The 18,077-nt window shown below is 42.5% G+C and overlaps 1 protein-coding gene across 1 annotated transcript; it reads right to left on the minus strand.

Annotated features, from left to right (window-relative positions):
• Nucleotides 1–1,346: 1,346 nt before the first annotated feature.
• LOC133398386 (zinc finger protein OZF-like) lies at nucleotides 1,347–10,804 on the minus strand. Its single transcript, XM_061669978.1, has 3 exons — nucleotides 10,548–10,804; nucleotides 10,060–10,216; nucleotides 1,347–3,911 (listed from the first exon to the last, which is right to left on the minus strand). Exons 2-3 carry the CDS (start codon nucleotides 10,184–10,186, stop codon nucleotides 2,566–2,568), a joined length of 1,473 nt encoding a protein of 490 aa, XP_061525962.1. The 5' UTR covers nucleotides 10,187–10,216; nucleotides 10,548–10,804; the 3' UTR covers nucleotides 1,347–2,565.
• Between the last annotated feature and the right edge of the window lie 7,273 nt (nucleotides 10,805–18,077).

An 18,077-nucleotide genomic window follows, 5' to 3' on the forward strand; every position in this document is an offset into this window, starting at 1 on the left:
GGTCAAATTTTACCCCCTCGTTTTTTTCCCCCCTGTTCACAAGTCACTTAATTTTTCACCTGTTGTTCCACGGCTCCAATTAAGTCACGTCTTGTCAAACCTGCCACCATGTTCAGTACCAGCCATTTTTCCTAGTTCACCTTCCGGAGACCTTGTGCACTCTGCCACTCCCGTACCCTCTACTCCCAAACCTCAATGGCGGCAGGCTGAGGAAGCTACTGTAGGCTCCCGTTCCAGCTCCTCTGCAGCTGCGGCAGGCTCCCGTTCCGGCTCCTTGGCGGCGCTCGTCCAGCGGCCGCCACCCGACCCTATTGCCTGGCCCCTGCATTACCATTGGTTTCGGCACCGTGGCCCTCCGCCTGAATGGCCCTGTAAAGACCCTGGTGCTTGGTGTCCTGGACGACCTCCTGAACCTATCAGCCAAGCGCCTCACCTCGGGTGGCCTGCACTGCCACCAAACTGACCTGAGGGGTGGACTCTGTACCCTCCTCCAGGCCCCCTTCCGCCCACCCTGGGTTGGTGACTTTTTGGTTGTTGTTTGGGGAAGGTCTGGGATACGTTCCTTTAGAGGGGGGTTACTGTCATGGTCTGTGTTTTGGTTTGGGTTGTGTTTAGTTTTGTTCCATGTTTGTCGTGTGCTCATTAGGTTGTCGTGTCCATCTGTTCTCGTCTACTTTGTGTCGACCAATCGGCTCTCTCTAGCCACTCGTGTCTTGTCCAGGTGTTCCTCGTTGTCTCATCAATTTGTTCGTATTTAGTTCCCTGGTTTCTTTCAGTTCTTGTCGGTTCATTGTCGTTGTCACATGTCTTTGCCATGTCATAGTCGCCAGTTGTCTTTATCATTGTGGTGTGTCATTTTCCCTATCTATTCCAGGTCATAGTTTGTTTCCAGTTTTAGATATTCAAGTGTTTTTGTTACTTTGGTTTGGTTGTTATCTGTTGTGGGACTTCGTTCAGTTTTGCTTTATCCAATATCCTTGTTCTCCTTTTTTGAAGATTAAATATTATTATTTTGAGACTCCTGCACTCCTGCCTTGCCTCCCTGCAATTGGGTCCACCATGTTCTTGCCTTGCGTTCCTCGCCTTCACCCTAACCACGTACGTGACAAGGAGAGGGTGACGTCATGTCGTCACTATCTGAGAGTGGAGCTAAGAGGCCGTCTGCTTGTGATCCTCCACAGTGTCCCTGCGTTGCGGTTTTTCCACTTAGGCGTTGTCGCTTGGGCCACATTTGCTTTAAGTTGAGAGCATTTTGTTTTTGGAAGGTTCCCAATGGATTCAAGACATTCAATTATTTTTAATGGTGGAAATGGATTTGACATACAAGCAAATTGAGTCACTCACGGTTTTAAGAAGTGTATTTTATTAAAGAAAAACTTTTTTGCTAAAAAACAAAAAAGTTTATCAGTTTGAACATGAAATATCTTGTCTTTGTCGTGTATTCAATTAAACATAGGTTGAACATGATTGGTAAATCATTGCATTCTGTTTTTATTTGTTTAACACAACATTCCAACTTCATTAGAATTGGGGTTGTATATCGAGTACAAGTGGTTCTACTATTGCTTGTGAATTGTATTTATTGCTTTGATTTTCATCTTGTATTTAGGCACTGAAAGCGATGGTGGAAAAACAAATATCCGAAGGAGGCTAAAGCTGCTAGAATGAAACATGTGGACCTCCTCTATTTGCTACACTTGTATATCATCCGATGCTATGACAGCCAGTCAAAGTCCACGTCTGTCGCACAATGCCACCTCCAGAAACGTCTTTGTGATCTATACATACATTTCATCTATACATACACGCATATGCTACACAATTGTGGTGCAATCAATTCAAAATTGAACTGGCGCATGAGGAAATGAATCTGAAAAGAATTAGTTCACGTGGCTGTCTTCCTTTCTCAAGCAGGCATTTCACTGTCGATTTATTTAAACAACAAGCTTAAGAAACATATTTCACTCTCTATTTTCACTCAAAATTATCAACAACAACAACAACAAAAAAATACACCCATGCTTTTGATATGGGAAAAAAAACACCCTGGAAAACAGAAGTTCAATGAGGAAATGTAATTGGCTCCTGCTCGTTATGTGTCAGGATGTGACAGGCTGACATGTCCAAAATGTAAGCGGGCCAAAATCTGGCTGACAATCAAGTATTTCATCAGTAAATTATTGTAAAATGACAACTGAGTGCATATTGGAGGGCTTTTTTTTCTGCAGACATAATTTATGAGTCCAGAATTATGGAATAAGTGTCTATGTTCAGTCCATTAACGAGTCCCTTTTAAGTATTTTGGCACCAATGTTAATTCTTACCACTTGCAGGGTTCTTAGAAAATATATGGACAACAAGATAGATACAATAAAAGCTGGTACACAGAATACAAGCATGTAGATTTTTGTAAGTCAGTAACATAGTAATTACCTATTAGAGTTAACATTCACATATTCATTAAATGCTTCTAGAGCACTGCTACTCTCACCAGCACACTTGTGTGTCTTAACCTGATACTTATAATAGAATCTCTGACCACAAACTGAGCAGGAAAAAGCTTTCTCACCAGTGTGCTCTTGTGTGTATTTTTAAATTTCCCTTTTCAGAGAATCTCTGACCACAAACTGAGCAAGAAAACGGTTTCTCACCAGTGTGTGTTCTTGTGTGTAATTTTAAATTTGCCTTCACAGAGAATCTTTGACCACAGACTGAGCAGGAAAATGGTTTCTCACCAGTGTGTGTTCTTGTGTGTACTTTTAAGTGTCCCATCTGAGAGAATCTTTGACCGCAAACTGAGCAGGAAAAGGGTTTCTCACCAGTGTGTGTTCTTGTGTGTACATTTAAGTGTCCCTTCAGAGAGAATCTTTGACCACAGACTGAGCAGGAAAAAGGTTTCTCACCAGTGTGCATTCTTGTGTGCATTTTGAAGCTTCCCTTCAGAGAGAATCTTCGACCACAAATTGAGCAGGAAAAAGGTTTCTCACCTGTGTGTGTACTTGCGTGTAAATTTAAGTGTCCCTTCACAGAGAAACTTTGAGCACAGACTGAGCAGGAAAAAGGTTTCTCACCAGTGTGCGTTCTTGTGTGTATGTTTAAGCTTCCCTTCACAGAGAATTTTTGACCACAAACTGAGCAGGAAAAAGGTTTCTCACCAGTGTGTGTTCTTGTGTGTACTTTTAAGTGTCCCTTCCGAGAGAATCTTTGACCACAAACTGAGCAGGAAAAAGGTTTCTCACCAGTGTGCATTCTTGTGTGTCGTTTTAAGCTTTCCTTCACAGAGAATCTTTGACCACAAACTGAGCAGGAAAAAGGTTTCTCACCAGTGTGGGTTCTTGTGTGTACTTTTAAGTGTCCCGTCTGAGAGAATCTTTGACCACAAACTGAGCACGAAAAAGGTTTCTCACCAGTGTGTGTTCTCATGTGTTTTTTCAAACGACTCTTATCAGCAAATGTTATCCCACACTGAGAACATTTCCATCGTTTGTTGTCAGTCTGAAATGTCATATCAACAACTTCAGACTGTCCATCATCATCAGTGTGAGTAGAGTGAGACATCATCTCGTCACTATCTGATAGTGGAGCTAGGAGGCCGTCTGCTTGTGATCCTCCACAGTGGTCTTCATCACCTTCTGTTGTCATGTGTTGAGTTGAGCTGCTGTTTGGAGGCCCCGCCCCTCTGCTCTCCTCACTTTGACCTGCATCTTCACACTTCAAAGGGACACCAGTCGATGGAAATTTGGTGATATCCTCCTCCTCTTCCTGTCTGATGTTGGGGCGCAGTTCTTCCTCCTCTGTTTTAATTGAAATGGGCTCCTCTTCGACGTGGTGGACCTCTTCGCCCTCCACTTCCTCTTTAATGTGAGGGGGCACTGGCTCCTGCTGCTCAGTACGGAGATCTTCAGTGATGTCTGCAAGACACGAGAAGACAAACACACATGGTTTGGTAAATCTGTTCTCATGTTGTGACTTTAATGTTGTGTATTATGCTTTAGATTTATATTTAAGGTTAATGTGAAAGCCAGATGAGTTTTATATATTGGAAATAATAAAATTTGGCAGGTCAACAACAACAATAAAATGTGAAAAGTATAAGCATATATTTATTTAATGATACAAGTGTCAAAGGAAATACAGTGGATCCATGCATACTCCGGGTTTGGCATTTTCAAATTTTTCTGTATAGGTTTTTTTATGTAACTTGTAAAAATAATTTCAGCAACAGTAAAGTAAATATACAGTTCCAAATAATTTTAAACAGCCTCACCGCATTCATCCCAACATCGTTTAAAACGTTTGTGAGGGATACTGTGCATGATCACTGTATTTGTTTTAGCTTGTTATGAACCCTGTATTCAACATGTGCTATGATGGAATATCATAGATTATGTATAAATTTAACTATATCACATTGTAAAGTTTGCTTTGCTTGTATTTTTAGTTGGTTTACTCATTTTCAACCACCCCCTCTGAATAATTTCGAGTGACAAAATATTGACAACTTGTTCCTTTTTTCTTCAGTTTTGATGTTTAATTTATTCAATACCTTGTCTTGGCACTATACCACTACAACAAGCCGTGGTTCACTGCTAAACTTAAGCAGCTTCGCCAAGCTAAGGAAGATGCATATCAGAGCGGGGACAGGGCCCTGTATAATCGAGCTAGAAACCAGCTTACTAAAGAAATTAACATTGCAAAGAGGATCTATGCAGCAAAGTTGGAAAAACAGTTTAGCGCGAACGACTCGAAATCAGTCTGGCGTGCATTCCAATCGCTGACTAATTACAAGCGACGATCCCCCCAAGCTGAGAACAATAGCACACTAGCCAACGACTTGAATACCTTCTATTGCAGATTTGAAAAGGACAGTTTCACTCCACACACCAACCCGGCCGCACCCGCGACCACAACCACACCTCTGACTTCTGCGTTAACCATCCATGAACAGGATGTGAGACGCATCTTCAAACAACAGAAGATTAACAAAGCAACAGGACCGGACCATGTGTCCCCATCCTGCCTCAAAGTCTGCGCGGACCAGCTCGCTCCAGTCTTCACTCAGATCTTTAACAGATCTTTGGAAATGTGCGAAGTTCCATCCTGCTTCAAACGCTCTACCATCATTCCAGTCCCCAAGAAACCTGCAATCTCTAGTCTGAATGACTACAGGCCTGTCGCTTTGACATCTGTGGTCATGAAGTCCTTTGAACGTCTCGTGCTGGACCACCTCAAGAGTGTCACAGGTCCCCTGCTGGACCCCCTGCAGTTTGCCTACCAAGCGAACAGGTCTGCGGATGATGCAGTCAACATGGGACTGCACTTCATCCTAGAACACCTCGACAGTGCAGGGACCTACGCGAGGATCCTGTTCGTGGACTTCAGCTCAGCGTTCAACACCATCATCCCTGAACTCCTTTCAACCAAGCTTCTCCAGCTCAGCGTCTCACCTGCCATCTGCCAGTGGATTTACAGCTTTCTGACTGGCAGGACACAGCAGGTCAGGCTGGGGGAGGCAACCTCATCCACACGCAGCATCAGCACTGGGGCGCCCCAAGGTTGTGTCCTCTCCCCGCTGCTCTTCTCTCTCTACACGAACGACTGCACCTCAGCGAACCCGACTGTCAAGCTCCTGAAGTTTGCAGATGACACCACTGTCATCGGCCTCATCAAGGACGGTGACGAGTCTGCATATCGACAGGAAGCGGAGCGGCTGGAGCTGTGGTGCGGGCGACACAACCTGGAGCTGAACACGCTCAAGACGGTAGAGATGATCGTGGACTTCAGGAGGCATCTTCGCCACAGCTGCCCCTCACGTTGTCCAGCTGCCTTGTGTCAACCGTCGAGACCTTCAAGTTCCTGGGAATTACAATCTCTCAGGACCTGTAGTGGGCGAACAACATCAACTCCGTCCTCAAAAAGGCCCAGCAGAGGATGTACTTCCTGCGGCTTTTGAGAAAGCACGGCCTGCCACCGGAGCTGCTGAGACAGTTCTACACAGCGGTCATCGAATCGGTCCTGTGTTCTTCCATCACAGTCTGGTTTGGTGCTGCTACAAAAAAGGACAAGCTCCGACTGCAACAGACAATCAAAACTGCTGAAAGGATTGTCGGTAACCCCCTACCCACCATTGAGGACTTGCACGCTGCCAGAACTAAGACAAGGGCGTGCAAAATCCTCTCGGACCGTCTGCACCCCGGTCACCAGCTCTTCCAGCTCCTTCCCTCAGGTAGGCGCTACCGATCAACGCTAACTAGAACTAGTAGACATTCCATCAGCTTCTTCCCTCTTGCGATCAACTTCTTAAACACCTAACCTATAATTCCATTACAACAAGCTGGCAATTTTTTGACTTGAGTTCGTTGTCACATTTCTGTGGGGCCAATTATTTATTACTTGTGCACTCACTGTAGTTGTCTCGCCATGCTGCACTATTTGCATATACTGGCCACTCATGCCAGAGTAGCATCTGCTCCATTTGCACACTGATTGAGGAGTATCTGTAACATTTGCACAACCGACATTGTCCCAGATGATCGCACTACTTGTCACTTTAAACCGCATACACTCCTTGAAGTCTCAGCGCCCTTTGCACAATGGTCATTGCACCGGACTATTGCAATATTAGTCGTTCGAACTGCTCTAAGTGCTAGAGGACTCTGCATCTTTTTGCACAATTGTTTTTTGTCAATGTCTTTATGTCCCCAAAGTGTTCTGTAAATTGACTGTTTGTTGTACTAGAGCGGCTCCAACTACCGGAGACAAATTCCTTGTGTGTTTTGGACATACTTGGCAAATAAAGATGATTCTGATTCTGATATGTCATGACAGTTTTATTTAAAGAATGACAGATTAGGAGAAATAAAGTTTATTAATATTTTAACCAAGTTACTCAAATAGATTTCCAAGTCAACGAAAACATGATGCTCCTGTGAAATTATTGTATGGTTTTTGCATAGATTCAACCTGGATAATTTTACTCGGAGTTCCTGCCAGCAGCGAAAAACACTTACATAATAAATAGCCTAGTTTAGCTTGCTTGCCGTAAACAAAGAGACATTTGTAAGGAAAATATTGCGAAACAAAGACCAAGTGTGAATACAAAGTATTGTGATATCTGTGTGAAATGTGTGACAGCAAAGTACATGGAGGGTTAGCCAACCTATCTCACACTCAGTCACTGCGCACTCAGATTGACTTACTTGAGCCAACGTTCCAGCTGAAATGTTCCTTTGCACTTTCATCTTTGCCAATGTCACAACTGCCAATCAACAGGCCCCGCCCTTAACGACTCACACTCAAGGACTTCAGACATTACACGGTACACTATTGAACAAGTAATAAGAGGGGAACTACTTATAACCTGAGCCTTGAGGCATGCTGGGTTGCTGTCAACTTCGCTGATGCTACAATAGCATCAGGATCCCTGGGCAGATTTTTTTTTTAATTTTAACATCAATTAAGCAATCTGGAAGACTCTGGAGAGTCTAAAGAAAAAAAATCTTCGCGCAGAAAAACATTTATTTACACTGCCCAAGTACGTGTTGATTTACAAATTTAAGATTCAAATCAAATTTGCCTCGTTTGTTCGCTTTTTTTGTTCTGACCTCCAACTTGAGCCAGGCCCATCTCCACCTGCACCCGATGCCTGCTTCAAGCTGTGCCACATGAATAGCATCCTTCTCTTTAAGCACTCTCATTATGGAAAACAATTGACTAAACTCACTCATCCAACTTCAAAGGGTAATCCCAAATGCATCCTCCATGAAAATATGAAGTGCAATATTTTTACGTTTTTATTGGCCATTTCTGAATTTGAAATTAGTTCATTCTGTGTTATGAAATAATTCCATACATCGCTCCGTCGCTTAACACATTTAACATTATCATCCGTAAATTAATTAGATAATTGTAGGGTTGTTTCCTAATTAATACAAGACGTACTCGCGGATCAGCTCCTGTCGCCGATGTTACGTGTGCTTCGTGGTTCCGCTGGGACCGCAACCAGTGCCTTGACCCGCAGCACCTCAACGCGCAAATACGAAAGACCAGTGCAACAAATACGACACTGGCTGATCTGATGAGCAAAAACGGTGCTTAAACGTAAGAGTAGCAATAGAGGATGGTGGGAGGTGGGTAGAGGAACCAAACATTGTAATCAAGTAAGAGTACTGTTACTTGACAATGATGTGACTCAAGTAAAAGGAAAAATTACTGAAGAGTAAAAAGTACACAGTGAAATAATTACTCAAGCAAATAGCACAAACAATAATAAAATAAAATTAAACTAGTGCTGCGAGCAGCTCTAATTGCGCCCTCGCACCCTGGCCCCGTTGTGGTACTGGCAGTTTGAGGTCCTGGCAGGGTGGGGTATTGGCACGATGAAGTAAGGGACGCAAATTTCTCTCGGACAGTAGGTTGGACACCACGCTGTAGGACAAGTGCAAACGTATGGCCCATAATGAGTAAATGTGGGCAAAACAAAAATGGAGGATGACCAGCAAATGGGCCCCGGGCCATAGGTTTCACACCACTGCTGTATGGTAAGTGCAAAGCTATGACCCATACAAATGTTGGAAATACGTCTGCCTGCAAATGGCCCCTGGGCTATAGGTTGAACACCACTGATGTCAGAAGCGCAAAGCCGTGTCAAAGGTTACATTGAGAAAATGCGGGCCGCCCAGAAATGGGGGGATGGCCCGCAAATGGCCCCCAGGCCATAGTTAGACAAATGAATAAGTTGCCAAGAGAAGTGATGTCAGCCCCAAGTGTGAATGTTTTTAAGCGCGCGCTAAAAACTCCCCCCCAAACCCCCCTCAGAGCATTTACACTTTTAAATATTTCTTGCACTGTTTGCCATTTGAATTGTACTTGTATTTTGTTTTGTTTTTTTTTGCATTTGTTTTTAAATGCTTTTAAATCATGTAAAGCACATTGAGTTACCATCTGTAGGAAATGCGCTATTTAATAAATTTGCTTTGCAATCATATTCCCCCCCACCGACAGCACTTGACTCAAAATGTCGCCACTTGCAGATACGATGCTAGTGCACTTGACCATTTGTCTCACATTGCTTAAATCACTGAGCAAAACCGTCCCTTGACGAATATGACAAGCCCCCAGAATGAAGTCGCACACACTCTACTTGTCACCATCGTAATAAATTGGCCGCAAATTTGACTGTAGTCCTAATCAATAAAACCTGCGCGACGTTCATCTCGGAAAGAAGGCAGCTTGCCTTCTTTTTTTCAGATTTGTCTTCTCCGAAGTCACCACCATCATCTTCCTTATTTGTGTTTAACGGCAGCTTGCGAACCACCACAATCTTTTTTTTCCCCCCACCCACCGACCTCACTGGCAGTTGCGAATGCGATTTTAGGATTGATTACAATTAAATAAATTCATTATGAATAGATGTAACCTACAGCAATTTCTTGGAAAGTGTTCTATACATGTATTAACCCTAACCTAATTAAACAAACATGGAAAAGGTTTGTGGTTGGAAGGTCCATCCATCCGTGCCGCCACGATACAATATTCTATTTTAAAACAATGTATGATTTTCAGGTTCAAAGATGGCCCCATCCCTTAAAAAGCTAGAACGTGCATTTGGATCAGGCAAAAAAAAAATAAAAAAATTACACCATAAAGAGTTGCTTCTAATTCAAACTACTATGCAGCCTTCCCAGACACCTGGCACCTTTACTCCGAATGGTGAGAAAGATGGAGCCGATTAATGCCACTTGCAGGCCGAAAATTCCACGGATGTCAGCTGGTCCACACGTTGCGTAAACGGCGGAACGTGCGAGATGACGTCTTTACTCCGATTAGGGAAGGCAAAGAGAATTGTTAACCGTTTTATGATTCGGGGGTTTGCCGTCTGGGTGGCCAGCCCCGTCTCGGGTGCCAGCGGCCACCACGTAGCTCCGCCCCTGCCGCAGACCCACATAGTACACATTATAAGATATTAATAATTTTATGTTAAATGCATCATCAAACGGGGCCCGTAAATAAACACAAGAACATCATTCAAATTAGAACGGATGCAACAAGTGAACCAACCTGCTCTGCGTCGCACACTTTGAGGTTGCAGATTGAACACAACGTCCAGTAGTTGACGTTGTGGCGCTTTCTCCTCTTTCGGGCCCCAAAGTTCCTCCTCGTACTCTGCTGTAGTTCTTGCACACATTTTCACACGACGATCCCAACACTTTCCGCTCTACGTTGGAGGGATGACAAAGGCAAGTGATCATCGGACACGTGAAACAATTATATCAGGATTAAGATTTGGACACTGTGGGTTAAATTGTACGTTAGTTAAAATGGCAAAGCACCAAAATCAACAAGAAAACAGCAGAACGTGCAAATCTGCATTGTAAGAAACATGAGACAGAAAGAAGAGCAAATTTGTGTTGAAACATTATAGACGTTCTACAAAAGGATTCAGAATCCAGATTAAGATAATAATAACAAATAATAAAGATTCAGAAAATAATCGGAAAATGACAGAATTTAGTTTAGTTTACCAGTGACCAAGAAGAACACTTTACCTGAGGCTTGATCTCTGCTTAGCGAATTGTTGATCAGAAATGTGTCTCTTTGTTAGCAAGTTAAAATAAGCTAAGCTAAACTCGGCCGAGAAGCTTCCACGTGCACGAGACGACTCCAACCGGACACGAAGATTGCACGAATGATGTTTTCGTCCACTAAAGTCGTGATGAGGGGCGTCCCGCGTCGAGGATTCACAACATTCGGTCCAAATTCAGCAAGACTCGCCGAAGCGCGATGGTGCCTCCTCCCACATGGCGAGCAGGGAAAGGAGATGTATTACCCATGATCCTTTACGGCAGGCCACCGATTTGAGCCAAACCAGCCGCCCTAATTTTGTTCATACTCGGCATTACGGTAATAAGCGCCGACTCGCGGCGAAAGCCACATTCAAAATAAAAGCCCGACAGGGACGTCAATGTTTCGGATTTAAAATCATTCTATGAAATAAACTTTCTGTGATAACGCAATCAGTCCACTTGTGATAGAAAGTAAGCTACGCCACAATTGCAAACAGCAATGTTAATTCAAATCTTGATGCATTTAAAAAATAAAGTTGATTTTAAATCTGCATACATGACTGCAAGTATATCTTTTTTCCAAAAATATAGAGAAGAAAATAAGAATAACCCCATTAGTATCGCAAGACCAGTCCAGCTCTGTCCCGAAATCTGTATAGTTCACTGTCATTACCCCTGATTTTAAAAAAAATAAATAATAAAATGTCTTTGGTATCTTTGGTCCAGTTCTGGGGGACACGAGATCACCTCAGGTCTCCACCAAAAGGTCCCATCCAATTCTGATATTCCATCCATCCATCCATCCATCCATCCATCCATCCATTTTCTGAGCCGCTTCTCCTCACTAGGGTCGCGGGCGTGCTGGAGCCTATCCCAGTTGTCATCGGGCAGGAGGCGGGGTACACCCTGAACTGGTCGCCAGCCAATCGCAGGGCACATACCAACAAACAACCATTCGCACTCAGAGTCACACCTACGGGCAATTTAGAGTCTTCAATTCATGCATGTTTTTGGGATATGGGAGGAAACCGGAATGCCCGGAGAAAAGCCACACAGGCACGGGGAGAACATGCAAACTCCACCCAGGCGGGGCTGGGGAATGAACCCGGGCCCTCAGAAGTGTGAGGCTGACGCTCTAACCAGTTGGCCACTGTGCCGCCAACCAGTATTTTCTTCTAACTTGTCATTCCTTAAATAAAACTGTCATTACATGACAGTAAATTAGAAAAGACAGGTGCCAAGACATGGTATTGAATAAATTAAACAAAAATGTAATAAAAAGGAACAAATTGTCTGTATTTTGTCAGTTAAAATTATTCAGAGGGGCCAAATAAAAAGCAAGGGGTCAAAATAAAAGCAAATACAAGCAAAGTAAACTGTACAATGTGATACAGTTACACATTTACATTATGTGATATTCCATCAAATCACAAGTTGAATACAGGGTTCAGAACAAGCTATAAACAAATGCAGTGACCACGTACAGTCTCCCTCACAAACGTTTGAAAGAATGATTTTGGGATGAATGCGGTGAGGCTTTGTAAAATTATTTTTCTCTGTATATGTTTGTATTTACTTCTGCTCCCCCCACCAAACAAGTTAAGAGAGGCTACATGTTGTATACAGACCGCATTGTGTATTTTGACATGAAAATGTATTTAAAAAAAACACTGAACATTTCTTGTCACGTCACTGAAAAATGAGAATAGGCAAGTCTTTCCGTGAGTGACCAAGGATTAACCCCCCCCCCCAAAAAAATCACAATCTTTATTAATCGTGAAGTTTTTTCCTCTGCATTTTACCCATCACATTTGTGGATACAGCAAACACACGCACTTGTTCGTGGCACACACTCAAACAGAGGGCAACTTAAAGGTCAGATGAAAAAGATGTTATGGGGTCAGTTAAAATTCATATTTGCATTGTTTATTTGTTATGTAATACATGCACGTAACAGCAAGTTTTCAACCATAGCTGAGCTAAAAACAAGGTTTTTACGACGCAAATTGAGTCTTCTCCGAACATACCCAACTCTCAAGACACCGGTGGGTGTGGTTACTCTATCCACCCCATGGGTTACCAGAAGTGACGTTACAACTGCAAAACACACTATACGCAATGGCGAGCAACGTGTTGGCCGATGTGGAGGAGGAGGATTTTGACGTCCAGGATCACCCAACTCAACTTGGAATCGTCAAAGCGTACATGTTTAAGCCGATCAGACAGTGGTGACGATGAGCAGCCAACTATGCACTCATGGCTTGAAATAATGCCACCACAACGGTGCCAATATTTTTTAGCACGACTATACCTATTATATATTCATATATGTTTCAGTGACACGGCACAAGCTTTTACATAGGATGCAGTATTCCTATATATTGTGTGCCCCTCACTCAAGTTGCGCTGCACAGAAAGTCTTTGCCGTGTGTCTGTTGGCTTGTCATACAGGCAAAAGTACAGACAACCGTACTGAAAAGTACTACGGGGGTCTTTTTTTCCCCGAGCACGTTTCTTCCCCTGTCGATTGACTTTGGATATCCACTGGTCACATATTACTTTTTCACTTGGAAAACCCAAAAAAATAAAAAATCTCTTGCCACTGCATGAAACATTTGTATAACCAAATGCCACACAATAAACCATCGTGACATCGTTAAATCATACGACAATAAATATACGAGGAAGGGGACAACAGCATGGAACAATAGCACACAACGCCGAATGAACCGGATGTTTGGCTTGTGTGACGTCACAGCGTGGGATGCAAAACGCAGTAGGCGCATTCTGCATCATATTTATTAATTTAACTGCTGGATATTTGCTATATAATCACTTCGCAATGGCAGTGGTTGTCTGGAAAAGGGTTCTAGAGTGATCCAGAAACATTTTAAAATCTTTTTCCTCTGACCTTTATGCGCCCGGGGAGCAGTTCGGAGTATTGGTGTCTTGCTCAAGGACAGCACAACTGTGGGTCCGGGCAATGTTGGGGGTGGGTGGTTCTTCGTACTTCTTGGCCACAGTTGCCGAAATTATGTTTACAAGAGGACACTGTCACAAAGAAACAATACCAAAAAAGTGCCAAAATTGGGAATATGCAGGGGTCCATTGTATTACCTTTATTGTTACTTGTGTTTTTACGAACTTCATTATTTTACACTTTTTCACGTGGTTGTTGTTGTTGACCTGCCCAATTTTATTATTTCCAACATATCAAACTCATCTTGATTTCATATTGAAGGAACCTGTGTTTTAAAATCTCCTATTACTCCCGTGGTTCCACGCGTGCTTGTTTTCGTGAAAGAACTTCGTTCACAACAATGTATAAAAACCAACCAATTTATTCCTGAAAGAGGAGTCTATACATTTTGCAGAGCTCTGGGTTTGTAACTACCCTATCTTATCCTTAGCAGATAAAGTAGTCGAACTGAAAAATCTAATTCTACCCCAGATTTATACAATATTTTAAAACGGGCCAGTATGGAATCGCTGTCGTCTGATTGGTCCGTAATCTGACGTCATCGTTGTTCTGCGGACCATCTGATCTGGCTCCAGACTTCTCCTCCAGGTGTCGCCTGCAGATGTCGCCTGCATTCAATGTTTATAGTGGCTCCCCGCAGTTCCTTTCTTCCTTTACATCTGTCTCCAAATACCCCCTGATGGGGGGGGGGGGGGGGGGGTTCTCCTGCAATATACTCCTATCTGATTATACTCAATACACATTCTTGCTCTTCCAATCCAGTTAAACCATGAAACTCTATATTGTATTCTATTACATATAGAATAACATATTAGAATATACAATATTCTATATTCCCTTCAATATTAACCTGAGACTATGTGAGTCCTGGGATGGACATGTCATGGAAACAATGTGTCCCTGGAACTCATCACGGAATACAGATGCAGTAATCTATATGTAATCTATATCAAGGTTCTTGCTTCACGGTCCCGCAATATTGCAGAGTTTTATAACAGGTGTTACCCTATTTTTTATACTGTTTGTCCAATATTTTTATGTTATCTATTGCTCTTGTTCTCTCTCAGTGTATTAAATGTGTTTAGGCCTGTCCGAAGACACAGATTGATCGTACTTTATGTGCCACTGCAAATTTTTGGGCATCTGAGACGCGATACGCACATCAAATGAGCTCCCTGCATAATACACAACATTAGTCCCGAACATGAGAAAAGATTCAAAAAACTATGTGTGTTTGTCTTTTTGTGTCTTGCAGACATCACTGAAGATCTTCGTACTGAGTGGCAGGAGCCAGAGCCCCCTCGCATTAAAGAGGAAGTGAAGGACGAAGAGGTCCACCACATCAAAGAGGAAGAGGAGCACATTTCAATTAAAAAAGAGGAGAAAGAACTACACCACCACATCAGACAGGAAAAGGAGGAGGACATCACCAAGTTTCCATCGACTGGTGTCCCTTTGAAAAGTGAAGATGAAGGTCTAAGTGTGGAGAGCAGAGGAGTAGAGCCTCTAAGCAGCAGCTCAAGTCAATACATGACAACAGAAGCTGATGGAGACCACTGTGGAGGATCACAAGCAGACGGCCTCTTAGGTCCACTATCAGATTGTGACGTCATGATGTCGCACTCTACTCATGATGATGGTGATGGACAGTCTGAAATTTATATGACATTTCAGACTGACAACAAAGGATGGAAATGTTCTCAGTGTGGGAAAACATTTGATAATAAGAGCACTTTTAAACAACATGTGAGAACACACACTGGAGAAAAACCATTTTCCTGCTCAGATTGTGACCAAAGATTCTCTATGAAGGGAAGCTTAAAAATACACACAAGAACACACACTGGTGTGAAGCCTTTTTCTTGCTCAGTTTGTGGTCAAAGAGTCACTCAGAAGGGAACATTGAAAATGCACACCAGGACCCACACTGGTGAGAAACCTTTTTTATGCAGTTTGCGGTCAAAGATTTCCTGTGAAAAGACATTTAAAAATACACACAAGAACTCACACTGGTGAGAAACCTTTTCCTGCTCTGATTGTGGCCAAAGATTCTCTCAGAAGGAAAACTTAAAAACACACACAAGAACGCACACTGGTGAGAAACATTTTTCCTGCTCACATTGTGGCCAAAGATTTTCTGTGAAGAGATATTTAAAAAGACACACAAGAACCCACACTGGTGAGAAACCTTTTGTCTGCTTAGTTTGTGGTCAAAGATTCACTCGGAAGGGAAGCGTAAAAATACACATGAGAACCCACACTGGTGAGAACCCTTTTGTCTGCTTAGACTATGGCCAAAGATTCTATAAGAAGGAACACTTAAAAATACACACAAGAACCCATACTGGTGAGAAACCTTTTGTCTGCTTAGTTTGTGGTCAAAGATTCACTCGGAAGGGAAGCATAAAAATACACACCAGAAACCACACTGGTGAGAAACCTTTTTCCTGCACAGTTTGTGGCCGAAGATTCACTCATAAGGGAATCTTGAAAATACACATGAGAACCCACACTGGTGAGAACCCTTTTGTCTGCTTAGACTGTGGTCAAATATTCTATAAGAAGGAACACTTAAAAATACACACAAGAACCCATACTGGTGAGAAACCTTTTCATTGCTCAGTGTGTGGTAAAATATTCACTCAGAAGGAAGGTTTAAAAATACACACACGCACCCACACTGGTGAGAAGTCTTTTTCCTGCACAGTTTGTGGCCGAAGATTCACTCATAAGGGAACCTTGAAAATACACATGAAAACCCACAATAGTGAGAACCCTTTTGTCTGCTTAGACTGTGGCCAAAGATTCTATAAGAAGGAACACTTAAAAATACAGACAAGAACCCACACTGGTGAGAAACCTTTTCACTGCTCAGTGTGTGGTAAAATATTCACGAATAAGGAAGGTATAAAAATACACACACGAACCCACACTGGTGAGAAACCTTTTACCTGCTCTGTTTGTGATCAAAGATTATCCGAGAAGGGAAGCTAGAAAAAACACGAGAACCCACACTGGTGATAAACCCTTTTCCTGCTCAGTTTGTGGTCAAAGATTCTCTCGAAAGGTACCTTTGACAAGTCACACAAGAACACACACTGGTGTGAAGCCATTTTTTTGCTCAGTTTGTGGTCAAAGATTCACTCAGAAGGGAACATTGAAAATGCACACCAGGACCCACACTGGTGAGAAACCTTTTTCCTGCTCAGTTTGTGATCAAAGATTCACTCACAAGGAAACCTTGAAAATCCACACAAGAACGCATACTGGTGAGAAACCTTTTTCCTGCACAGTTTGTGGTCAAAGATTTTCTGTGAAGGGAGATTTAAAAAGACACACAAGAACCTACACTGGTGAAAAACCTTTTTGCTGCTCGGTTTGCGGCCAAAGATTCTCTGAAACAGAACACTTAAAATTACACACAAGAACACACACTGGTGAGAAACCTTTTTCTTGTTAAGTTTGCAGTAAAATTTTACGAGATTACCACAAGGTTACTGTGAAAGTCCAACCATTTATTCACAAGTAATGAGAATAAGCATGTCTAAATTCACTCCCCCAGGAGGGAGACAAATTTTACTCTATGGAGATGATGTTCTCCTGGCATCTCCAGATGGAGAGACATGCATCAAAGATTCATTGGCCTTACTGCATCATCTCGCAGAAGAGGGACATAAAGTTAACAAAAATAAATTGCAATTGTGTAAAAGGCAAGTCAAATATCTAGGCCATAATTTAAGTGTAGGAGGAAGGACTATATTAGAAGACAGGAAAACTATAGTCTTAAAAAATCCTAAAGAAACAGAATAGTCATTTTTAGGTCTGACGAATTATTGTAGAGCATGGATTCCAAACTATGCAGAAATTGTTGCACCATTGTCAAAATTAATGTATGAAGACAACCTTAAAATGACATCACCTGTTTAATGGAGGACAGAGGCAGAAAAGGCCTTCTGTGACATGAAACAACATTTGGTGTCCAGTACTGCGCTGGGCCTTCCAAATTTAATGATAAAACATTCATTCAAATGGTAGATTTTCAAAACTATTACATGAGCTCCGTACTTATACAACAATACGGTGATAAGCTAAGACCAATAGCGTATTTTGCAACTAAATTGGACAGCGTGACGTGTGCATTACCGCATTGTGTCAGAGCAGTTGTGGCAGCCTTGATGGCAGTCGAGAGCAGTTCCACAATTGTGTTATTTCATCCATTAACTCTTAAGGTTCCACATACAGTGTCTGCTCTCCTATTGCAAACGAATATGGCGTTTTTATCACCTGCAAGACATTTATCTTGCATGGCCATCTTGCTGTCACAACCACATTTGACTGTTGAGGGATGCACAACCTTAAATCCAGCCACACTAATACCCTTACCTGATGAAGGCACGCAGCATGATTGTCAGGAATTGGCTGAACAAGCTGCTGAATTAGTAGCATTAACCGAGGCATGCAAACTAATGCTAAATAAAGATGTTACAATCTATACTGATAGCCAATATGCGTATTCCACAGTTCATGTGTTT

This window comes from Phycodurus eques, unplaced genomic scaffold (genome assembly GCF_024500275.1).
Source record: "Phycodurus eques isolate BA_2022a unplaced genomic scaffold, UOR_Pequ_1.1 contig_106, whole genome shotgun sequence".
In the NCBI taxonomy this organism is placed as follows: Eukaryota; Metazoa; Chordata; class Actinopteri; order Syngnathiformes; family Syngnathidae; genus Phycodurus; species Phycodurus eques.